The 27,260-nt window shown below is 32.6% G+C and overlaps 2 protein-coding genes across 6 annotated transcripts in view; one reads left to right on the forward strand and one right to left on the reverse strand.

Annotated features, from left to right (window-relative positions):
• Positions 1-1,132: 1,132 nt before the first annotated feature.
• Positions 1,133-23,516, reverse strand: LOC148605752 (DCN1-like protein 5). Of its 2 annotated transcripts, none has more exons than XM_088550116.1 (10): positions 23,389-23,516; positions 21,803-21,865; positions 19,581-19,714; positions 18,345-18,427; positions 17,652-17,725; positions 15,508-15,599; positions 14,616-14,724; positions 12,747-12,851; positions 10,109-10,211; positions 1,133-9,516 (listed from the first exon to the last, which is right to left on the reverse strand). In XM_088550116.1, the coding sequence occupies exons 1-10, from the start codon at positions 23,389-23,391 to the stop codon at positions 9,458-9,460; spliced, it is 825 nt and encodes a 274-aa protein (XP_088406242.1). In that variant the 5' UTR covers positions 23,392-23,516; the 3' UTR covers positions 1,133-9,457. The 2 variants fall into 2 exon arrangements, with proteins under 2 accessions (XP_088406242.1, XP_088406241.1); XM_088550115.1 differs by lacking the exon at positions 23,389-23,516 and adding an exon at positions 22,624-23,070.
• Positions 23,517-23,589: 73 nt separating this feature from the next.
• LOC148605753 (cytoplasmic dynein 2 heavy chain 1-like) overlaps positions 23,590-27,260 on the forward strand; it is a 73,366-nt gene continuing 69,695 nt past the window's right edge. For all 4 annotated transcript variants that reach the window (XM_088550927.1, XM_088550928.1, XM_088550930.1 and 1 more), the window contains exons 1-3: positions 23,590-23,689; positions 25,738-25,942; positions 26,604-26,916. In XM_088550927.1, the coding sequence (XP_088407053.1) occupies positions 25,757-25,942; positions 26,604-26,916 (499 nt within the window). In that variant the 5' untranslated portion in view covers positions 23,590-23,689; positions 25,738-25,756. The remainder of the gene's footprint in view (positions 23,690-25,737; positions 25,943-26,603; positions 26,917-27,260) is intronic.

Consider the following 27,260-nt stretch of genomic DNA (forward strand, 5'->3'; position numbering starts at 1 on the left):
TGCATTACTAAAATGCAGGAAATAAATATTTTTTTCTAATAAGGTTTAATATGAAAACCTCTATGTTTACCAAATTTGAAAATGGGGTAAATGAAAAAAAAATACATATGAACAGTGTTAAAGTCAACATAATTTCCATTCAAGATTCCAGGTTTTTATTTTGATCACTCCTCCATTACATGACATGAGTGCACACTTTTTATGGTCGTAATAAAATCATAACGTACACGAGTAATTCCAATTCGTTAAAATATTCAAAGTTTAAAGTTCAGACATTGTTTTCGATCATGATAGGTGGATACAAACGGGATAGAGGCCAGTCGAGTTGATTACATAGAAAATATTGAAACCACTGGAGCGGAACCTTCTATCTTTTTCTGGATATGCCATAGTTAATAATGAAATTCATAGTACAATATTTGCAATTAAACCTGTCTGAACCGAACCACTTTTAGATTGTAGAATTTGTTTGAATTAGACAGGTGTTCGGTTTACCCAGGTGTAAATACCTTTAAAATGATATGTTGACTTCAAGAAATGTCTGGTTTATAAGGTTTTCGGATGATACAATTTTTGCTGTATTTATACCATTGGATTTTAATCCGAGTATAGAACAAAATGTCTATTTGATCACATAGTACCTCGGACTATACGTTAACAATGCTTGATACGGACTATACGTTAACAATGCTTGTTAATGCCATCTCATGAAAAAAATACTGTAGTAATAAATTCACAATTTGATTATTAGTATCATCCCTTGAAGGTATCCGACAAAGATTCTTTTACGCCTTAAAATTCAAATAAAGTTGCGTAATAATCCTTTATACATTTCAAGAGTCTTTGGGCTCATAAAATACATTGACATACGGATACACAGACGGGAAAACTGAATATCTGAAGTGTGATATGGCACAATATGCAGGGGCTGATTCAGATATTTTGAAAAGGGTTTGGTTAAACATCCCCCTCCCCCCCCAAAAAAACAAGACGAAAAAACAAGAAAAAAACAAATAACAAACAAACAAAGCATGATTATGTGTAATCCGCACGGACGAACGAACAGACGGGCAGAGGTAAATTAATATGCCCCTTGACTGTTTGTCGTTGAGGCATAAAAACAAAAACAAAAGGGTTTCCATACTTTATTTTCTGTCAGTTTTAACAGCACCTAAATATTCTTTAACATCATAGAACCATTAAAACATAGCAAATACACAGTGTTCACACATACTTCATACAATATAAACATGTCTCATAAAATGCACCAATGAACCTTTTGAATACACTATTGTTCAAAGAAAATAATTATAGACAGTACTAAATAAAACCCCATATGAGATTCAGGCAGGACATATACTAGCAGTGATGCATCAGAAATCATTGCAGACATTTCCATTGCAGAAAATCACTCAGTGCACCTCAAAAATAGCCCTACACACTTTAATGTGCTGAACAGAAAAGGCCTAATCTTTAAATAATTGACTCAATGCACTTAAAAAAAATCACATTTCCTTTTGGGCACACTGTATCCATACTGTTATTTTTATGAGTCCACTGAATAGCATTTACACAATAAAAAAGTTAACAAAAAACTCTGGTGAATCACCACCTGCCTGACTTTTATATGGACATGTAATCAAATAAAATGACTACAGTACAGCCAAGGTGGAAATTGCTTTTTCTACTCATCTTGGGTATGGTAGAGGAGTAGATAAAGTTAAACCATTGGCACACCAATAACACCCTGGGAATACATTTTGACAGGATTTTCAAACTCTACAAAATATTTTACATGCAAACCTTACAATGTCAATCATAAAAGTGTCACTGTATCTCTTTAACACAATTTTAAAATGTTACCTATGTAACAAGTTTAAATCAATTGAAGAATTTTGTTTTAAGTGCTACATTGTTTCAGGGGTTACCAGTGGTTGATTTCACAAACAGTAAGGATAGTAAATCATAAGTTAGAAACATTGTGATATAATAACTGATTATCAATTTAAAAATTACAACTGTATGTGAAATCAACCACAGTTAACTAAGGAGACAAGCTAAAGAATGGCAGAACTGCCCCCTTTTTTTTTTAAATAAGAAAGAAAATTCACATTAAATGAAGAAGTCATAAAGATATACTAACATGATGCCTATATTAAGGCGGTGTTTGCCACTTATGGTAGAAATTCTTCATTAAAATCATTCTATCATAGAAAGACCTGAATCATAGAATGATAAACCATAGTATGATGTTATGGTGAGAGGGGCTTCACTGACAAATAGAGAAAGGATGAAAGAACAGACAGATACACAGACTACTCCTAAATTTGTTGCTGAGGCATGGAAATCACAACCAAAATAACACTGGTAAATTTGTAACTGGTTTCAATCCAATTTCATTTACAGTCAATTACTGGTAGCACAAAAATATCTAAGGCCATTCATAGGTAAATTCTTGTTTTTCAGACCACTTCTACTGACAAAATGCAAAGAAAAATGGTGGCATCATTTTACTTTTCATTGCCGGAAAAGTGACAAGAGTACTTTTCACTTTGTTTGTTAAAAAAATCTAAGATAGGGCCTGAGAACCAAAAAATAATGCATTGTAGAAGGCCTTATTACAACAAATAGGCACTGCTCATAAGCTATTCAATAAAATGTAACTTGAGCGCAAGAAGCAATAATGCATGGTCATTTAAATTCATAACTTTTTCTCTAGTTATACATTTATCCGAGCAATAATGGGTGTAACTCAAGTCATCAGAAGTAAAATCAAGTTTCATTAAATGATAACTTAAAAGTGAGCATCAATTTATCTAAAAGATGAGCCAAAAATATTGATAATAAAGCATTTGACTTGAAATGCTTCATTAAATAAGAACACTGCAGAGCATGGTGATGCATATGCTTGATAAAAATTTGACATTGTGACCTAAACCCTTAATTTATGACGTAAATCCTTAGAGTACCAGATCATACAAAATTGAAGACTGATTGATTCATTGACTGATTGTAGAATAACATCCCATCTCAGGTATTCAATGCCGTTCGTAATGAGAACTATTGACCTATCGATAAGACCCTGTTTTTGTACTAGATCGACACACTGAGTAAGTTGTTAATTGTAGAATGTTGAGAGGTTAAATTACAAAGAGCAGTTACCTATCAGAAGTAAATGATTTGAAGCAGCCAACATACACCTTACAACATCCATGCACTAAGGTTATACCCAAACTCTAACCATTATACAGCACTAAATAATACACAAATATAAACTAAAATATGTCTTATACAATGGAATCTGTGTAATCCAAACTCCTGTGTAATCCATACATATGTGTAATCCTAACTCCTTTGTAATCCATACATATGCATAATCCCAACTCCTGTGTAATCCATACACATGTACAATTCAAACACTTGTGTTATCTGAACATTTGGGTTATCTAAACACATATGTAATCCAAACACAAATGCATATAAGGTTTTACAATGATTGAAACAATTTTAATAGTTTATGTTATTTCCTGACAATTTATTTTCGGCTGAATTTTCACAGAAATATTATTGAGAGACCACAATCACAGAGATGATTTTACATGGTCTACAAACAAAGTGGATATTGCCAAAATCAGAAGTAAATATACAGTAAAAAAAGAATTGTAATGGTAAAATCTGGATTTGAAATAGCGGAATTACACTAAAACGCAAAAACAAATCATCCCTGCAAGCCATAGACTGTAATCTGCAGTACAAATTCATAGCCACTATGGATAAACTTGTAGAGGAAAACATAAACACCTGACACAAGTGTGGGTCCAGAAATTTTGTAAAAAATGAGGTTCCAGGCTATCATGATAAATTTCTGAATAATGCATAAAATTAAAAAACTTCCAAATGATAGGAACAAAGGAGTCTAATCCTTGGAACACCTTCTTGTAGACATGTCAAATTAAACAACATTGAGAAGTACAGAATTTACAGGTGTTAAACAGGTGAGGCTACACTGTATACATGTACAAACCATGAAAAATACATGTATGAATATGAACTCATTTTATCTTAGTAACAATGAAATGCATTTACATGTACATACATGTATGTGTTTATAACACCCCCACCCACCACACAAAGAAAAAAACATGATGAAAAAAAAAATTGAAAAGAAAGGTTTCCTGTTTAAAACCTATGCTTTTCATAGAATTAGAATTGTACTTTGGATATATATTTGAAGCCACACATGATTTTCGGATTTACAGGTTCCACTATTCCTCAACACCAGATTAATTTTGTCTTACTTCTAAAATCAATGGAAAAACCCACTTTGGTTACATTTCAGTTATCAACAAAACTGCACAGAAGATTACAAACAGATGTCATTATTTCTAACAAGCTGAAAAAATTTATATAGGAAAACAACTACGGTTAAATTACTTTTATTTGTGGGTACCAATTTTCGTGTTTTAGGGAAAACTTATCAGTTAATTGATCTTGAATTCGTGGATTTGACAACTCTACCATACAAACTAATGGGAAATTTCCTTTTCATTATAAACCAAATTTTGTGGTTTACCCAGTCCATGAAAATCACGAAAATTGGTACCCCAAGAACAATAGTACTTTCACAGTACTTCACATATGAGGAATAAGCACTTACAAATTAAACTCATTACAATAAATGTTAGTACAAATAGGGTTAACAATACCCGTAGATAAATGGACATATAAATAAACACAATTGAGCCTTCAACCAATCAAATTAAAATAAGACCTATTATACTCAACGTCAGTTCACGCCCATTCATTATTTAATCATAATTTTCTTCAGCTGATCTTTTATCAAGGCAGATATGTCTTTCTTTTTATTTATGTGTTTCCCAGTTTATAAAAACCAAACATCAGTACCATATTTACTACTGATATGCACAACCAAAATTAATTTTATAATTCCTTACGAGAAATTCTATTGTAATTCTGTCATTTTTGTTGCTAAGTACCAATTGTTGACAAAGTACTGATAATTGTTTTTTTTTATACAGTTTTGACAAAAATTAATTTTCTCACGAATTTGAAAATAAACAATTATTTGATAGGAATGATAACCTTCAGAAGAATTTTTTTAACAGAATAAGGCGGTAAATCTTAGTTTTTTTGAATAACTACCAACAACTGAAAATTATCTTGGTAATAAAACCACGGCCACTTTGACAATATAAACAATGTGATCTGGCTTTAAAATCTCATTGGATTTGAACAATTCAAACTTTACGGAGAAGCCGTATCGTGATATGAATGAGCAGTTATTTAGCACATTTTAAATATCAGTACATAACAATAAAACTGTAGACCAATTTTTATTTTAAATTTGAACAATATGTTATGCATTTGATGCCGAGTATAATTGTTCCATTCACTCACTGCATGTAGGATCTAACAACACTCTATTCTATTTTCTATTCAAATGACTGAATGGAAAATTTATAGGCTCTAATTCAATTAGATTGAGTCATCATTATAAGACCAAACCAGACCAGACCAGACCAAGCTTGTTCATCCCATTAATTCACTTTGTTCTCTGTGGGTCAAAAATCAAAGCATTTAAAAAAAATTTGAAAATTTAGTTATTTTTTATGGTAAAGTCAGGGTAAAAATGTAAGTGTTGTAAGCAAGATTTGTAGCCATACCTTTCAGAGTTGTAAAACAGATTGTATTTTAAAAATGTATATATAAGTATGATTTACATACAATTAAAGTTTGTATTTGCCTACAAAAATGTCTTCCCACATTCCAGATTTCAAAGCAGTTCAACTCCCACAAAATTCAGTGGTTCAATAATTCCTTATAATACAACGGTAATGAAATTTTGGTGCAATAGTTTCGAAGAAGTTGTGTTTGCAGAAGTCTGATGGACAGACAGACAGACAGACAAGACAAATTGGGTAGACATAATTAAAGCTTAAACAACAACAAGAATCCTGGACCAGATTTACAATGGATAGACAGCTTCACAGACTCAAAATCTAAATGGCCCAATTAACTTTAAAATCTACTTTTAATGACCCATTAGACTAAAAATTCTAAATGGTCCAAATGACTAACATTCTTAATGGCCCAATAAACTATAAATCTAAATGGCTCAAAAGACTATCAATCTAATTGGCCTAAGTGTCTAAAATTCTAAATGACCCAAAAGCCTTAAATCTAAATTGCCCAATATGTCATTTCTGCCATACTGGTAACACAATTTTTTTTACCAGATACCTAAATCATAGACAGTGAGACCTGGCCAAACAGAACCTCTTTTGAACTGAAATATTTGTTTAATTAAAGGTTTGGTTCAGTTAGGCTTCACTGTAATACAATTTACAATCAAGGCTCTCTTGCTCTCTGAATTTTTCACTATGAGAGAATTTTGGCCAAAGTCTGAGGTATTTTCATTTAGTATTTACAAGCTTCATGCTATCTTCATCTTGAATTCCCAATTAAACAAAATTAAGCATAGGACAAGGTATTTAAATCATGTTAATGGCCTCACACAGCAGCTAATTTAAAACATGAAAATTTGTATATGTAGATGAACAAGCCAAAATGAGTGTCCAATACATTGAATTAATATATTATATAACAATCAAATCTCATATTATTTTCTCTTAGTCCACTACTAAATTTGTGTGTACGTGAAACTAAACAGGTGCAATCAAACAATTATGTCAAAGAAAACTTAAGGAGATAGACCTAGGGTAAGGGACATAACTCTTGAAATCAGTGATATATCTGTATCATATTCAATTTCACCAAAGCCTTTCAAGCTTTCATTTGAAACAGAATGAAATCAGTCCAAGTTAATTTGGTGCTTCATGAGACTGATGTAAAATGCTGAAAACAAACATTCCAGTGATCTGTTAGAGTTGTGTCCCTTATCCAAGGTCTATCTCATTAAGTGGGTGATTTAGATAATTAGGATCAGGTACTTATATCACATGAATGTCCTCACAAAGAAGTAAATTTTCAATGTGAAAGTTTGTATAGATGAATGTGAACACAGCTTAGATATTTACCTCGAAATATGGTCTAAAGTTAACAAGATGACTGCTAATTGTCAAATATATAAAATTAAGGTCGAAGTTCATAAATGGTCACATGACCAAAACAGAACAACTCTGCTCATTTTGATTTATATCACTGTTTTTTTATTACTACAGCCAGTATTATAGTTAACTTCAGGGAACAAATAGAATTATAAAAGTCTTCCATTGATTAAATGATCATTGATTAAACAATGATCACATAATGAATTTCCTTAAGATTTTTAACAAGATGTACACTTTAAATCGAAGTTAAATGAAATTAGATTTAAATATCTATGAAGTTATAGATGTTTTAAATCTATCTGTTAATTGTTCAGTTAAGTGTCAGTCTTTGTAAGAATCAGGTAGTGGATGAAACATGGTACAAAAAAAAACACCATTTTTAATTTAATTATTTGCACCAATAGAATCAAGGAAAGTTGTCATGATTTTCCATATCACTATGGTAAATTAAGTTATAATTTCATTAAAATGCACTGAAAATGAACATTTCAAGGGCAGATAACTCTGTCAAAATCCTCATTTTTCTTACACTATTGAAAAAATTCTCAACAAATCCATTGATGGTCAATTGGACTATAGAAAGCATCATTGAAAGAAATTATGTTGTCAGATCGGTGGGGATTTGACATGCAAGTTTCTGATTTTTCCCATTTGCCTGATTTTTACAAGAACTTACACTTAACTACCTATAAAAACCACCAACAGTATCTCCGAGTATATAACTAGCTGTTATTTCTATACTGAATAGCATTGTATCTTACAAAATCACAAAATAGTGATCACCAAATCAAATTCAAGAACAGAACAGAACAAAAAATCTCAAAAAAATAAAATCAGAAAATAATCTATTATAATAGGCAACTTAAATATCTTTCTATTCTTTCCTTTGCAAAATTTTTAACAACATTTTCTGATACTGAAAAAACATCAGTAATTGTCATTGACAACAGGCAATGACCATCAATTATAGAAGGAGAGAACAGACTATGACCATCAGTAGTTGTCAATGACAACAGACTATGACTATCAGTAATAGCCAATGACAACAGACCATGGCTATCAGTAATTGACAATGACTACAGACCATGGCTATCAGTTATTGCCACTGACAACAGACCATGGCTATCAGTAATTGACAATGACAACAGACCATGGCTATCAGTAATTGACAATGACAACAGACTATGACCATCAGTTATTGCCATTGACAACAGAATATCATAATCTGTCAATGACAACTTACTATGACATCACAGAATAATGTCAGCTTTGACGATTAACAATGACATCACAAATAAACAGAATAATGTCAATTTTGACACTACTGACAATAAGAATAACACAATTACATCTTAATTTCAAAATCATGTAATTCAAAATAGAATAATATGAGAACAAAATGTTATTAGTATTAAGCACGTAACACATATACCAATGCATTTAATTATACATTCAATATAATATGAAGGAAAAATGCCAATGGTTCACACATGATACTAACAACATTTTGTTGAATGGTAAATGTGGGGGAAATGTAAACAACAAAATTATCCAAACAAAAGACACAGAAACCCAATATGAAACATGACAAACTAGCATTGCCTATTTGAAAAAAAAAATTTACACATAAAAAATTGATACTTTTTTAACTAGTTTTTCATCTGATCCTAAGATGTAGTTGGTCAACAGTTTTCCATGGTAGAAACTAATAAAAAAAAGAGAAAATACAGAATCAAGTACCATTAGTTTCCATGAACTGCTTACTTTTCGATAAGACTGAACCAAACTCAGAAAATTTGAAGATGGCTTGATTTATCTTCCTTTGAAACTTTGAAAAAAAGGGGGATAAAATGAAGGCTAAATCTATTAACTTTTGAATTCAGTTTTATAATGATTCTATGTATTGTTACCTCATACAAATTATTCTGCAGCCTTACTTTTAACACCTTGAAATATTTTTTTTTTTATTTTCATTGACATTGCTACAGAACTATAATTCTACCTTGTTCATACTATTTTCATTAATATGAATAAAAAATAATCATTAACATAAGAGTACCAAAAACAACAATACCAATCTTAAATTACCCCTCTTTATTCTGAGTATATTGTCCTTTTTAAAAATGCTCTCTGTACAATAGTTGTATTTTGCATACATGGAAGATACTTGTATTAAATAACATATATAAATGTACTACAATAATTCAAAATGGTGTAATTCTACCCAATACATATGGCATCTGGGAAGTAGCTATGTCTTCAATTATCTAATGTCACATTCCACTAGACCACATGACTGTCATGTGACTATCATGTGACTGTCATATGACTTGATGAAATTTCCATTACTTTCTTGACCATTGTGATCAGCTGACCATTCTATGTTCTTTCATCCATTCAACAAATTCATCTAACAATACTGGCCCTACAATAATAAAATTTAATGAAGAATTAGTTTAGAACCCAAAAGAGAAACTAAACTGAGAGGTCAAATAAATCATACAGTGAAACCTGTCTAAACTGAACCCCTCTGAGACAGAGGGATGGTAAATATTCAGTTTACAAAGGTTAAAACATGTATTGAAACTAAGATGAAATGACTTCAGAAAATGTCTGGTTTACACTAGTTCCACTGTACAGCTTACATTTCTCTCATGCCGGTGGGATTGTTGTCTTTTTGATATATTCACCATATCCATTCTTGTTATAGTGTACAGATTACAGTAGAAAATTTCTCATGCAATCTCATGAATCTGCTGTGTGGCTTGGAAAAGGATAAATTACTGAAACTAAGGTTTTTAATTTTATTGCTGATCTTTAGTAATGGAACTGATGGAAAAGCCACACACACTCAAGTGCACACCCTGTTATTTTTTGTGAGCCAAAGGCCTTTTATTTCAAAGATCCCTTGCTGCTAATACTGAATATGAACTGAAATTTGTACAGCTTACATCGTTTTCAATAACTTTGAAAACAAGCAAAAATATTTTTTTTATCAGAATGAGACTTCTACTTACAAGCTCCATCTTCATCGTAATTTGATAGATCTATATTAACTAGACGGCTGAACTCTAATATATTACACCACTGGTCTTTGTTGATTACTTTATATTTGGATTGCTGAAAAAAAAAAAAACAACATTGAAAACTGTGAAAATACACAATCTGTAGACAAGGCCAAACATGTATAAGCCACACCAATAAAACTATGTCATGGCCAAAATTAAAACAGTTTGTTTCCCCTTACTCTACCTACCCATAAATTTGCCCTACCCAAATAACTTAATAACCATATTCTCCGACAAGAATTTTTGTTGTTGAATTTTCAAAGCAACACTTTTCACTTCTTTGATCGTGGTTTTTACAGAATCATGACTTCGGAAAAAAATTTTTCCCTACAAACCTACCCAAACTTAGAGCTAGGGTCGTGTAAAGGGAAATGAACATTATTTGAAATGTGGCCAGACCAAGAAAAAAAGGCTATTACAAAGTATTCTGGGGTTATCACACTAACCTTTATTTTCTTCTGTTAGTTATATTGTTGGCCCTTTTCAAAACTCCCAAAATGTTTTCTTTTCTTATCTAATTGGGACTTTTGGAATATCCATACAGTACCTTGAGTTTGTAGTTAAAATGTCAAATTTTATAGAGGTTGTCAGATCCTAAACAATTAATCAGTGTAATTTTGAACAGAAACACCATATCCTACACTTCCACTACCAAATAGGAAATACTTCGTCGTTTTGAAGGTTATATAGGAGCCATTTATTGACAAATTAGGAAACTTTCATAAAAAGGAACAGCCTTATTTCTGAAGTAAATTAAGGCAAACAATATCATTGACTGCTGACTAACTTTTTCCATCAAAATTTAAACAGTGTTGTTCTTGATAACAATATTATGAATTGTCCAACTAACAGATAATTGCTAAAGAACAGCAACATATGAAATATAAACAAAAACAAAAAAATGTTTCAGATTGACGATTACAACTTCCAACAATGGCGTTCCCTCCAACAGATGCTGAAAAATCTAGTACAGAAAAGTCTAGCTGTTAAACAGACCCATTGACGTTGTATAACAATAATTTATGGATGATCGTTGATTTATCTATTAAAGTGTTACAGCTAAGATCTGATAAAATGAGCTATACAATGGTCAGTGTTTACCCAGAACTAAAGCTTACCTCTAAGAACTGATGGAATGAGCCATACAGGGGCCAGTGTTTACCAAACACTAAAGCTTACCTCTAAGAACTGATGGAATGAGATATACAATGGTCAGTGTTTACCCAGCACTAAAGCTTACCTCTAAAAACTGATGGAATGAGCCATACAGGGGCCATTTGTTTACCCAGGACTAAAGCTTACCTTTAAGAACTGATGGAATGAGCCATACAGGGGCCATTTGTTCACCCAGGTATAAAGCTTACCTCTAAGAACTGATGGAATGAGCCATACAGGGGCCATTTGTTTACCCAGGACTAAAGCTTACCTCTAAGAACTGATGGAATGAGCCATACAATGGTCAGTGTTTACCCAGGACTAAAGCTTACCTCTAAGAACTGATGGAATGAGCCATACAGGGGCCATTTGTTTACCCAAGACTAAAGCTTACCTCTAAGAACTGATGGAATGAGCCATACAGGGGCCATTTGTTTACCCAGGACTAAAGCTTACCTCTAAGAACTGATGGAATGAGCCATACAGGGGCCAGTGTTTACCCAGGACTAAAGCTTACCTCTAAGAACTGATGGAATGAGCCATACAGGGGCCAGTGTTTACCCAGGACTAAAGGTTACCTCTAAGAACTGATGGAATGAGCCATACAGGGGCCAGTGTTTACCCAGGACTAAAGCTTACCTCTAAGAACTGATGGAATGAGCCATACAGGGGCCAGTGTTTACCCAGGACTAAAGCTTACCTCTAAGAACTGATGGAATGAGCCATACAGGGGCCAGTGTTTACCCAGGACTAAAGCTTACCTCTAAGAACTGATGGAATGAGCCATACAATGGTCAGTGTTTACCCAGGACTAAAGCTTACCTCTAAGAACTGATGGAATGAGCCATACAGGGGCCAATGTTTACCCAGGACTAAAGCTTACCTCTAAGAACTGATGGAATGAGCCATACAGGGGCCAGTGTTTACCCAGGACTAAAGCTTACCTCTAAGAACTGATGGAATGAGCCATACAGGGGCCAGTGTTTACCCAGGACTAAAGCTTACCTCTAAGAACTGATGGAATGAGCCATACAGGGGCCAGTGTTTACCCAGGACTAAAGCTCACCTCTAAGAACTGATGGAATGAGCCATACAGGGGCCAGTGTTTACCCAGGACTAAAGCTTACCTCTAAGAACTGATGGAATGAGCCATACAATGGTCAGTGTTTACCCAGGACTAAAGCTTACCTCTAAGAACTGATGGAATGAGCCATACAATGGTCAGTGTTTACCCAGGACTAAAGCTTACCTCTAAGAACTGATGGAATGAGCCATACAGGGGCCGGTGTTTACCCAGGACTAAAGCTTACCTCTAAGAACTGATGGAATGAGCCATACAGGGGCCAATGTTTACCCAGGACTAAAGCTTACCTCTAAGAACTGATGGAATGAGCCATACAGGGGCCAGTGTTTACCCAGGACTAAAGCTTACCTCTAAGAACTGATGGAATGAGCCATACAGGGGCCAGTGTTTACCCAGGACTAAAGCTAGCATAGCTTTGGCTGTTTCTATATCCATACTTCGTTGGTCTTTATCCTGAAAATTAAATTACAAGTACTTTTATTACCAGAGATTTCAATATATTTTTCATCATTGTTACTGCCCTGATGTTATCATTATCAGCTCAATGAACAGTATTACCAGATTACAATAACATTTTGCAAATTTTTAATGATGCTGAGGGACATCTGGCAATTTATGGACCAGTTGGTCACCCCAAAAAATATGGACCAAGACATAGTTGAGGTCCATTGCATTTTTTGGTCAGACCAACTGGTTAATATATTGCAATTTGACCCGAAGTTACATGAACTATTTACTAAATCACACTTTTTATACAGATATCCCTGATTTTCTAAGGTTTAATAGCAAATGATATCAAAAGACAGCAGGATTTCAAAACAAGTATTATCTTTAAAAAAAGATAGCTGACACAGTAAAATTTTGTTCCTTTTACTTCGAAGTTTCTACATTTCTGTCATGAAAATAACACATATGGCAGGTCCATGGATCCGGAAATGGTCCAAAATGCTGGTCATTGACCAACAAATTTTGCAAATGTCCGATGACAATTTTCCAATATCGGACATAAAAAAATTGTCAACCCTTATAAATTACTGTCTGCGTTGTTTTCTTAGTGTATGAACATCCTGTCTACCAGTCTCCTAATTGTTTATTGGAAATAAATTGACAGGTGTGTGTCAATTTTAGCCAATGTGCAGTCACTTGTGACTGTGATTTACCTGTAACTGACTAGCTGATTGCATAATTGAATGAACAGTACACGTGCAGCCCCATTGCCTATACGAATTAATTGAAGAAACTCGGAGAATCTTCACACATTTATAAATTAAGAAAAAAGACTGACAAGTCCACCATTTTCCCACTGATCTTTCAAAGGTAATGAAAGCACATGGAACTGAAACTGCAAATCAGTCGTACATGTAGTTTATTATTAATAATTCGTCGATTGAATCGTTTTAACACAGAAGTTAACAAACCATTTAAATCAATATAAAAAATGTGTTCGCGATTTTGTTTTATAAATAATCAAAGTTTTTTTCATCACTCAGAAGTTTTCGGCTGTTTGCCTAAGTGATGAAAAGAGATACGATGTTTTGTTTACATTTTCCATGTGTAGTCGAAACCAAACTCGTTCACTTGAGATGATATTTTGTAAAAGACAGAGTATGTGATGAAATAACACTTTCCAATATTTATCTTAAAATAACAACAAAAAAATGTTTTTTTTAAGTTTATTTTCGATCTGAACATGTAAAAGTCTGACAAAAACGTCAGCTGAAATTTGATAAAATGTCCGGCATGGGCTGTCAAAATTTCCAGACCCTTGCATAGATCATTACAAAATTACAGTTTTTTCGAACGCCACTAAGTTAACAGTATTTGGCCAATTGGGAAACAGAATTGTTATCAGGTGAATTGCGTTTCCATAGAAGGGCGTCCTTAAGGTCAAATGGTAAAAAGTGAAACTATACTGACTGCGTTGGAAAAAAGAAAATTTAGAAAGTAAAAAAATGCTGTATTTTTAGCTTCTGAAAAGGTCTCCATGTACTCTCAGAATGCAGGATTTGCTTTCAAAAATTCAAAATTTTCTTGGGGTGGGTCAGCCTCACACAAGATACCTAGGTCCCTTACTTTTGATCTGGGCTACCATTTTTTAAAATGTACGGGCACAAGATGCTACTGCAAGTAAATTTTAATTTCTGTCTCTGAATTTTAACCCTCCTTTCAATGATCACACCTTAAACTTTTACAATGTATGTTGCAATATATACTCACACGTGCAAAATCAAATGCAAATCTATAAATATTTTTGAATGTAGCTGGTTCATCTAATAATGTTCTGAGGTAGTCTAATCTCATTTGTAACTTCCTTACAGAATCGCATCTACAATGAAGACGAGTAGAATGCTGTTACACATGTAGAAAAAGAACAGAGAGTTAGATCACCCAAATTGTAAAACTAAACAGCTATGCTATAGTAATGCACACAATATGCAAGTTCTCACGTATTTTTAATAGTAACATTACTCAAAAAGAATATAGAGAAAAATGACAAAAACTATACCAGACAAGTTCTATTAAACCTGTAAACTATTTTTTCAATTAAATATTCTTTTTTGTGAGAAAGATGTACATAGAACATGTACAGGTACTTTGAAGGAATGATACTAATAAAAAATTATGCCAAGTGCAACATATGACCACAGCCAGTTGAATTTTGTTTGCTTTGGGCAATTGAGGAGACAATATTATTATTTGACCCTATTTTTGTGTAAACCTAGCTGCAAGTAACAATACTTCAAAATTTCAAGACATTTGGTTCACTTATTGCTATGAAAAGAAAATATTAAAAACAATGACGGAATAATAACATAATATGACGGTAATTTATAAAACCTATCCTTCCATTTACAAAAACTTCCTAAAACTAAAGGGTCCTCCGTCATATCCAAAGGAACAATATGTTAAAATTTCAAAATGATCAGATAAGTTTTACTCAAGTTATTGTAAATAAACTGAAGTAAATGGACACCAACCACGTTGATAGGGTGATATGGTTATACATCCAAATATTTTTTTTGCGGTTGTATAAAAACCTATCCTTCCATTTACAAAACCAAAAATATTTTTTCTGAATAATTACAACAGAAACTTATTTATAACTCACTGTAATTCTGTCATTCCTTTCAACCATTCAGCTTTTGTAAAGAATCCCATAGATTTAGCTTCTAACTTCCATGCCAATACTAACATCACAATCTAAAACACAAAACAGTAAATAATCAAACCAAATTTTCATTTCAGTTTTTCATCTGATTTACCCATGGGTTTCACCTTGGATATCTAAATTAGCTGCTGAGATTTGCCCCAAAATTATACTGCTTTCACAGAACATGTATTCTATCTACCTTTATTATTGATATCTAATGTCTGCCATTTCCATTCATCAATTTATTTTGTATCACTTTAATCATGTTAATGTGTCTCTGTAACAAAATTCTATTACTGTTGCTGTTACTACCAATCACACAGGTATACAGTTTTATACTGGTACAAAAAACCACACAAAAATGATGATATTTAGTGTGCATATCATTAAATCTTGCTATAAATCCCTTTGGATAATTGATTTTTTAAATGTTTTATGAGTTAACACATTTCTAACTATTTCTATCGGACACACCTACAATTTCCAGGCTACTTTTAATGATCGCAGTGTATTGCCTCTTTTCTATATAATGAAAATAAAGAAACAGTGTTTTCCATCAGGGACACTTTGATACAGATGAAATAAGAAAGAAAACCACTTAAAATGTAATTTTATAAGAATTTAATATTTTTTTTTTAATGTGTCATCAGAGTGTTAAAGCTTTTAACAGTCACACATTTTGGACATGACCAGTTTTAAAACAATATAGTCAATGTGGATGAAACATCATAAACAAAATATTCAAAACTTCATTACAGTGAAACCTGTCAAAGCAAAGAACCTTTTGAAATGAATAATTTGTTGGGTTTAAGAATTGTTTCAGATAATGCAGGTTTAAAAAGCACTGAAATAGATATGAATGGACTTAAAAGATGTCCGATAAACACAGGTTATTGGTCTATTCAGGGTTTGGTTTAGACGTTTCACTATAAAACAAATCAATTTAAGGAGGTAGACCTATGGTAAGAGACATAACTCTTAAAAATCATTGGAATGTTTATATTCAGCATTTTACATCAATCTCATGTAATATGAATGGACTTAAGATGTCGGATAAACACAGGTTATTGGTCTATTCAGGGTTTGGTTTAGACAGGTTTCACTGTAAAACAAATCAATATAAGGAGGTAGACCTAGGGTAAAGGACACAACACTTAAAAATCATTGGAATGTTTATATTCAGCATTTTACATCAATCTCATGTAATATGAATGGACTTAAGATGTCGGATAAACACAGGTTATTGGTCTATTCAGGGTTCAGTTTAGACAGGTTTCACTGTAAAACAAATCAATTTAAGGAGGTAGACCTAGGGTAAGGGACACAACTCTTAAAATCTTTTGAATGTTTGCATTCAGCATTTTACATCAATCTCATGATTGATTGATTGATCGTTGGGGTTTAACGTCTGAGCAGCAATATTTCAGCTATATTCAGACGATGAACATGAAATGGATGATAAAATGAAAAATAAAATGGGACACAAGGATAATAGGGTTGACAAATTTTGATTGCCACTAGAAAAATGGAGGGATGGGTAAGGTCGGGCAATTTAGCCTCCTGTGGCAGAGTGCAAAGGTTCCTACTCCCATCCAATACCACAGCAGGGTTCTTTAACGTGCGAAGAATGTGACATCTTTCCCAACACGGTGCACCACTATGGTTTGCAGTCAGGTTTTCTGTATTATAGCCTGACAACCCCAGCATGTAACACGCCAGGGGTACCCCATTCCACCACCTGGGACACACATTCCAGTTGCTTCGGGGCAGAGCGCCTAGCCCCCGGCTAGGTTTCTGAGGACTATTAAGTCGCCTTTTACGACAAGCTTAGCGCTGCTGCAGGCCTATTCTTTTAACACCTGGACCTGCACTGGGTTCAATCTCATGTAAGCATCAAAGATACTTGGATGGATTTCATTCTGTTTCAAATGAAAGCTTGATATGCTTTGGTGAAATTGAATATAATACAAACATATCACTGATTTCATGAGTTATGTCCCTTACCCTAGGTCTACCACCTTAAACATAAGAAAATTTATGAAAATTTATTTACACAGATGTGTGTAAATGTAAAAACTAATACACATGATACAAGTACTTACATTTTCTGGTTCTACACCAATGTCTTCACAAAATTTTTCCATTCCTTCTGGTCCAAGTGTATCTTCATCTTCATCTAAATTAAAATGATTTTTTTCAATTTTAACATGTATATTAAACCTTACAGACTTTAGACAGGCATCCTTCACTGACAATGACAATATCAAAATTTAAAATATGGACATCAAAATATCCGTCTGATTCCAGTCACAATAACAATGTCAAAATTTCAAATAAGGACAAGAAGATATCAGTCTGATTCTAGCAACCTCACTGACCCAGTAGTCAGCAGCAACCACTGTCCATTTTATCATCTGAAAATGAAAGAAGAAGTAAATCTTCTTGATCTTAACAATATTTAGTTAGGTTATAACTTTCACTTATTTCTAGAGTATCTGGCCAAAAAAAAACATGTCTGTTTCCTGCTACCCTAGTTTTATGTACCTACCCTAAACATTTCATAGCCATTTTACCTCAAGCACCGTTTAAGTCTAAATTGTGTCCCAATTAACTCAATGTAAAATGTTTTGGAAAAATAAAATAATGTCCTTCCAACCTGTACTATTTTTTTCTTGCCAGTAGCAGGAAACAAGTCTATCATTATTTTTGGCCTGATGAAAAATTAAATTTACTCATAAATTTTTGATATTCTAAAAATCTGTATCATGTATCAAACTGGTACTAAATATACATACTTGTGTACTCATGGAACCAAGCAATACATCTTTTAGACGTAAACATTGAATCTGCGTCAGTTATCCTCTGGTCTCGTCTGTTTCTGAAAAGAAATGTCCATTGATTATGTTAAGTTATCAATTTTATAATTATCTAACAAATCCATTAATGCTTCCTTCAAACAATACAAGAAAATAAGACTGGTGTTGTTCAATAATTAAGTAGCAGTCTATATAAAAATCAGACAGGAGGTGATTCATGCAAGTCAAAACCCCACCGAATTCAATGTTATTTCTGGTTCAGAAACAGTTACTGATCACAGAACAAGTCTTAGTTTTTCATTTGGTTGTTGTGCTTTTGAGATAAAAATTATATACATTGTACATGAAATTAGCACTTTGCAAGAGTTATCGTTCTTGATAATGTTTGATTTGGTGATTTTAGTGCAAGATAAATGTACGATTTTCTCAAAAGTGCAGATCTGAATACAGAAATAATTATTGTTATGTGAAAATATAGCATATGTAGACTGAAAAAGCATTGTTTGTTTGGTGGGTTTTTCTACAGCATGAATCACTTTACCATTGTCAGTGTCTGAATTTTATGTGGACTGGTACTTAATTTATCTTCCCCCAAGAAAATTAATTGAAACTCGAAATCTTTTTTCCATAAAAAAATAACTATTTTTTTTATTACTATTGAAACTCTTTCCAATCAGTCAAATTTGAGAAGTTATAAGTACAGAAGAATTCTATATTGTAAGATGAGCGGAAACTTTAAACATTGTATAAAAGGAATGATAAGGTATTTTATACAATAACTTTTCTGAAGTATTCATTAATTACATGTATGTAACATTATAGTAAAATTGCCATACTTCCAAAAAAATTCAGGTTGGGATACACATTTGTAAAAAAATGCAAAATCTTGAATTTGTGAAATTAGCGCTCAAATTGGAAAATAATCATTACTTTAATATAAAGTATAATAAGAGGCTCCCAGGAGCCTGCATCCCTCACCTGGTTATTTTTTTTCCTTTCAAAGGCAATAACTCTAACAAGGAGTTATCCCACAATTTTGACTTAAAGAAGACTTTGGCCAGGTGAGCTAAAAAACCAAAACTGTCTTTTTTTAATTGAGCTCATGATTTTATTTAAAAAAATATTTCTATCTTAGTTTAACAAGGCAAATTAGTTGTTGTCATTCTTAGTTTTAGTGTATTTTTATATATTGTCATTATCAAATGTTCTATTTACCCAATGGCAGAAACTCTAGCCTTCTTTGGTCTTTGGTCGTCGAATGTTGGAGAAGATCTCTTTCTTCTTATAGGCATATTAAAATAATTCACATTGACACAGGCTCCGTATATAGAGTGCTCTTCTTGAATATGCTGAAAAAGAAATCCCATGATTTAACAGAAATTAGCCAGGAACTCGTAACTATTATGTTTATTGAACTTTAAAATCACATTTGGTTATATAAATAATTCAATTTTGGATGTAACATCTTTCCTGATTGGTTGACATTTTTTCCTTTATCATCTAATACATATACATGCAATTTTAAAATGTTATCATGACATAATATAGCTATATTTGTTGATTAGCTTATTAAATTTTGAAATTAAAATAAATTTAATTTTTTGGGTCTCTTTGAAAAACCCCTAATGCATGTTGTGCACTTGAAAATAACTTTCTACACAGGTTATTTAGTGTGCACCACATGATTAAGGTTATTTCAAAATGGACTGAAGAAATATTACAATTTGTCTTTAAATATATTACAAAAAACATTGTATACTGCATCAAATGATTTAATTAACATTTGATTAACATGGGGAGGGGCTAGGATCAATTTTTTCCTCCTGGATATTTTTTTTGTGTCAAGACTTAATTTTTGATACCAGCCTGTCATGGATTTTTTTTTCAAGACATATACAATGTATAGTAATATGATAAATTAAAGTGTTTACAAAAAACATATCCTGATTTTTTTTTTTTGCTCCCAAAGTGTTGTTTCAGAAAACTCTTTCGTGCAGTATTTGAACAACATGAACATGAACACAGACCATGAATAAGAGCCTCTAACCCTCTTTTTAAAATATTTTGATCCCTGTTTGAATATAACATAGATAACCACTATAAAAAGTGTGAAGTATGCATGAAGACTGAAATTGTGTGCCGCCTTGCAAAAATGAGAAGTTTTTTCCGCTTTTATGCATGTGTTGAGTTTAGTTCACTTTTATTACAAAATGTTTCTGATAAGTTAGTGATCTAGCTTTTAGTTACTCTGAAAAAGCCACCGCAAGTGTGAATAAGCTAAACATGTTTTAAAACACATGTACTTGAAGTCTTTTATTTACATAAAAGAAGTTTAACCCACCAGAAATCAGGCGATAAAAATCCAACTTTTTTTTTAATACATAGAAAACATTTGTAATGAAGACAGTTATCAAAGTGACCAGCCATTTTGAATTAGGTCATTAATTTTATAGAATACAATATATTTTTCGACAAAACGAACTTGTTAGAAATAGCAATTGGTTAGTTACATTGCAATTTTAAATTTCGTTTCGCAAATTAAAATCATAATTTTATCAACCAGATGTACTCATTCAAAATGCTGAAAACTAAATGTGAAATTCATTTAAACTGCTTCTACAAAGGTTTCCAGGGCTGCTGGATATTCTCATCAGCTAGGTAATTTGTTTTTCTTCAGTTTAGTCACCTTCTCCTGTGTTAGGGTATAAAAAAAACTGTATAAAGTGTTTCAAATGGTAAATATTTTACTATAGTTCTGCCGATTTCAAAGAACATCAGAACGAGGGGTTTCCTTGGAAGTAAGAGGTTGGGATATGGAGGAACGGAATTCAAACAGCTTACATTGTTGGAGTCATAATTTGTATTATCAATGATGATTGGTCAGCAGTCTGCAATTAGTTATAAAAGATTAGATTAAAAATTGTGAACAGCCCTTAATGACAAATGGGTTGAGCATCTAATGACATGCATGTTCATGTACAACTGTACATTTACAATCAGTGATTTTGTACCTTCTTTTAAAGCAGCCCCAACCCTTTATTTTGGGGAATTTTTGTCATATTTTCAACACATTGGGAAAATGTGATACTAGGGACAGAAACATGACATACGCCTATCCAGAACTGAAAACCAATACCTAAATGACAAATATGTACTCTTATATTCATTAGGTTACAACTTGCAAAAAAAAAAAAAAAAACATTGCCCAGAAGTGAACAAAGTACCGGGCCAAAAAGTAGCATCTTGAGGGATACTTCACTGGCTTCTTTACCTGGTTTCAAAAATTGTGCCTGACAATTGGGAATTTTCCTCCCTTCGAGAAAATATTTTTCAACATTTTGGGAAAAGTCTCCAGGGGAAACAGCAGATATTTGGCTGCAATAAAAGGGTAACAAAGTCACTGACAATGACTACTGTTTATAAATATTTTAAATTACCAAAGTGTCTAACTGATTGAATAGTTGACTGTCTTGTTCTTCTAAGTCTTCATTCATCCATACCTAAAAACCAAAAAATATAAGTCAGCACATCAAACCAAGTCAAATGTTTAATTTACATGCACATGCTGTATACCACAAAAATTCTAAGATATACTTTCAAGCAGGCCCATGCCATTTGAGTGATATTTCCAACCAGAAATATGAGGAAGACAATAGCCTTAAGTACTTGCAAAGTCCCAAGCATTAAGTAATAGGTTCCCTTTTAAAAAAATTAAATTTCGTATATTATATTTTATATGATTTTGCCAAGTTTGTCTAGGATTCATTTATCAGTAACAAGTGGGAGACAGCAAAAGACATTCAAAATATTTGTTAAATTATTGGAAGAAAAGTTTTTGTTCAGCATAGACAGCAGGGTTTTTATCTTTATCTAGATCCTTCTAACTGGAAGTAAATTTTTGAAAATATCGGAGTAATTCTGAATCAATAACATATGATACACTTCTTTAAACATTTTGACTAGCCAGCATTTAAGAATTTCTGAAGCTTCAATGATTCGCAATATAGTGTTTTCCTTGGACTTAAGTTTTTCAATTGTCATTAATGAATTTTTAGACAAATTTCTATAAATTTTAGAGCGAGCTTTGCTCACTTATTATCCAGGGATTCTTCTTCAAGAAAATATGGTTAGATCTAAATGACATCTTTTACCGTTAGAAAAAAGGAGTGCCCCCCCCCACTTTCCATCCTCGAGATGATAACATAAAAATGTTGTTTACAAAGCCTTGTACCAACCAGGGATTCAAGTTAGTACATACCGACATTTTCATCCCGTGAGGTTTTGGTCTCTTCGGTATATACACCATATTCTCTTTATACACTTAAGAGTGAAATGGTGTTAATGATACCAAGATGGGTTGATGTAACACTCATATTTCACCCAGAAAAAACCTGACTGACAATGTTTCACTGATTTAAAATTCCAACTTGAGTGTTAAAGAACCAAATGTCTGTACTGTAGGTCTGAGGTCAGGGATCCTCTATAATTTCTGACTTGGAACTTTTCAAATTTTAGTTACACACTTTGTTACACAGTTCCTGCATCTTCAATACATTACTCTTGTAAGCTATTTAATAGACATCTATTAAGGTCCTGGACCTCCCAACTTCAAAAGCATATAATATGAAAACTTGCTTTCACTAAGCAAGAAAATACAGTCCCAACAGTAGAATTGCCATTTCTTCAATCATAACATATACCAGCATACCTTTTTTTTGTTGAATACCTTATTTTCGGATAGAACTTTCTAGCTGGATAATTTCTGGAGCATACGGCAGTGCTCAGAATATTACACAATCAAATTACAATCGTCGTAAATGATTTTCTCTTTCATAAATAATTATAAATCTAATTAAATGATCGGTCAGTACAAATGATTTTTTACAAAGAAAAAAGATACCGAGACCTGAGTTTTTCTAAGATCAGATTTAAAGAAAGAAAAAACGTGCCACAAAACATATAATATTTGCGAAACGTTTTTGCATCTGGGTTTATGCAGAAATGTGTTTAGTCTCCTTCTTACCATATAACAGAAATTGAAGCACTTATTCAATATAAAATAAGAAAAAAAAAAAAAGTTCCAGCAAAATTGATTTGCAATCGAACTTTTCGGAGCAGAAAAACGGAAATGAACTTTTGGAGCAAGCGCATCAACTTTTCCGACTATTCAATACCCGTTTCTTAAACTTACACTGATTGGCCATTGACGATGAGCGTCCAACTCAACCAATCAGATCTACCGTTTCATAAATCTCCTCTGTGCATTCCAGAAGATAGAAATTCTGCACTGAGTTCTACTGGTTACTAACAAATTATTCAGCAAGGTATTTCTATACACAAATATCTATTCATTAAGAAAAATGAAGAATAACAAAGTCAGAAATTGATTGTCATGTCATAAATGTTACATGCGAACTTCGGTATAAATCGAGCCTATTTGCTACTTGTTATTAATGTTAAAAATAAAAGAATTATTCTTTCGAGTACTTCTTGTTTACACAGCCATAGGGTCCATGTACCTGTAATTTACCTGTATATCTAATAAGTGATTTGGAAGTATTGTTGAAGTTTATCTACAGTATATGTATTGTTCAGGTATTTCTACCTGTATTTACTAAGTGATTTACATGTATTGTGGAAGTATTGCTGCAATTAACTTATTAAGACCTATTTAAAGTATTAAGTGATTAAAAACTTGTTAAGAGATCATAACAATTTTAATGAATCACTATACTTCAATCAAAACATTCCAATAAATGATGTTATTTCAATAAATTAAGGCTCTTGTTTATTGTTATATCACTCTGGTACCCATTAAATATATGTAAATAATTTAGGAGTTCTTTATTATTGCAACAACTGTAATGGAATTTCTGGAAATGGTATTTTAAACCACAGTAACTCAATTCATTAAAAAGTAAAATAGTGCTTTCTCCAGGAATTTGTGAAGGCATGGTTATTTAAGTATTTTGAGGGCACTCGACCATCACAGAGGGGTACCCCACCTTGACACTAGGGCAATTTATTTACTGAAATCTGCAATAAACATGCTTCACCTAAGTATGGTATTGTAGAAATATCATTATTGGATGTCAACACAACAGGAGTACATTTTAACATGCAAATTAGTTGAAAATAATTAAATTAATTGTAACTTGAAAGTTGGGTATGGCAACTAGGGGCACATTGTAAAATTCATGATGAGGGCAGCATGGTACTAGAAGATGGAGGCATGGTGCAGTGCCATGCTAAATTGGTCTAGGAAAACCTCTATACCATTGATTTCTTAACTCCAAAATCTCTCATGAGAACATATACTGTACATCAAAGCACACACAGGTGTTTACATAGTCATTAAGAAATATTGTCATTAAACTGTCAATCATGCAACAAAATGGGGAAACCAAATTGTTTAACTAGTCAACAACATTCACCTGTTGAAAAATTGTTCCAAAAACATTAAAAACTTTAAATAATAACTTGAAATCGAAATCATTACAGTATTGTCTGATCTTATTTAATATTTTTCCAAACACATACAATTTTTATACAAAAAAAATACATGTACAAAAATTATATACATGTATTGTGTTATATGGGTGATCCAATAGATTTACAATATTAATTCCTTGAAACTTGTTTCTTGTACATTTTGTATATAGAATCTAATTATATTTTGGAATGTTGTCGTACACGTGCTGACTTGGGGTAATTTTTTTGTAAGCAAGTTTACTCTTTAATGATAAGAAATTGGTGAGAGTTATTGTTTTAATGGACCAGCATGCCAACATTTGAAGCTGATTGATCTACAATGTATTGTTTTCTCTCTTTAAAACTTTTGCCAAATCTCACACATGTGCCCCTTGAAAAATTGAATTGACTTCTTGGAACACAGGGGCGGATTCAGACACTTTGAAAAGGAAGGATGCAAGCCAGGTTTCATAGCAAAAGGGGGTCCTTGGACATTAATTGTCATTTCTTGTCAATTTTGCACATGAAAAAGACAAATTTAAAAAAAAAGGGTGCCAATCCACTGCACCCCCACTGGATCCGTCACTGGAACAGAAAGTTATATCAGATTTTGTGAAGCTTACGTGAAAGTGATGATCTGCCAAATGAAGTAATATAAAAGACCAGGATGCCAAGAGACTGATTTTGGTAGAATTTTATGCAGTAGAGCTAAATTTATCAAGGAACTGTTTGTATCTGGACCAAAATGGAAAAATCATACTAATATTATAACGACAATATTTTTCTACTTTGACCCTTACCACATGTCAACAATCATACCGTATCTCAAAAAATGCTTTCAGAGATTTTAATAATTTTTACCTACAATGTATGTTATTATCCCATTTAATTGATTTTTCAGAAAATGGATTAACAGCATCATGCCTGGAGACTCACGTAAAGATTATGTGCTGGCCACTACTGCCAATTATTTTGGCATAGCAGTGTCAGATAATGTCATCACTTCTTTAGCTGATTCCAGGTCTCTAAATAATTTTTTGGATGATGGCAATGCTAGTGTTTTGGCTGGTAAAAATGAGGGAAAAAGGATAAATTTTTATAATAAGGTAAGTTGTACATCTATCTAGAGAATATTCCAGTAAAGCCAAACTAACATAAGTTTTAAGACTTGAATGTCAACATACTGCCTTTTTAGACACATACGTATGTAAGAAACGTGGCAGACAGTAACATGTATGTCAGCATGGTCAGATAGTAGTGCCTTGTAAACCGAAAGCTAAATAATGTACTGGAAAAATATTAAAACTGAACTCTGAATAAACAGTAGATATGTGACCTGTTTTAAACTGAACCTTGATTTTCCCTGAATAAATTTGAACTCATGTAAACAAAACCCTGGTTGAACTAGACAACTTATACATAGTTTTTATGTCAGTTCCTTTGCATTTTGAATCTGTGTAAAACTAAACTTCTAACTATAAACTGAATACAATTCTGATTATAATGTATGTCTAGTCAAAAGGTTTGAACTTTCTATATGACTGCACATCTAAGTGAATTACTTGATTTGAAAAAACGAGGTACAAACAGGGATGATTTTTTTTTCACTTTTTAGTGGAATTCTGCTAATTGAAATCCAGATTTTACTGTTACAATTCTTTTTTTACAATTTCCGCTTTGTTTGATGACCTCGTAAAATCACCTCTGTATACATGTAGCTTAACTTTATATAATTATCTTTCATATAAATTTGTTTTTGTCTTGCAGGTTGAACCAAATGAAAATAAGGAACAAGTTATAGTTTTCTTTAAAATACGACCTGATGTCATCACACCAGATAATCTCCATAATAACATTATCGTATCGTCGATGGTCGACTCGCCACTGAACACCTTGTATCATGCTGTACAGAAGGTATATGCCCCATTAATGTTAGAGGATGGAAAATGGAGCAGAAATTTGGATCCGAAACTTCAAAGTTTGATTAGTGAGTTAGAGGCTGGCCTTGGAGCTGCAATGAGAAAACAAGATCCGTCATTTAGAGGGCGAGGGAAAGAAGATGACTCAGAAAATCTAGGAAGTAAGTATTTTAAGTGAGAAATACATGCCTGTTTAATTGTACCTTTATCATATTTTTGTAGTTCTGAAAAGGATGAATTTTTTTTTATAGCATTGAGATTGTTTTTGCATTTACATTTTGGGTGTGATTCTTTTTGTTGACTGTGAAGAGTTGGTGCAACACTTGAAAATCTTTTGTTTATCTTATTGTAGTCTGCCAGATAATTCTTAATCAGTTGGCATAAGGAGCAGAAATTTAATAAAATGAGAAAATACTTATATTAATCCAGAATATACATTATTTATAGACATTGCTTTGAATGCAGGATGCCGATGGGGTATTGAATTAAAGGCTGGTCAAGAATT

This window comes from Perna viridis, chromosome 10 (genome assembly GCF_037379345.1).
Source record: "Perna viridis isolate PV_CMFRI_1.1 ecotype Kerala chromosome 10, ASM3737934v1, whole genome shotgun sequence".
In the NCBI taxonomy this organism is placed as follows: Eukaryota; Metazoa; Mollusca; class Bivalvia; order Mytilida; family Mytilidae; genus Perna; species Perna viridis.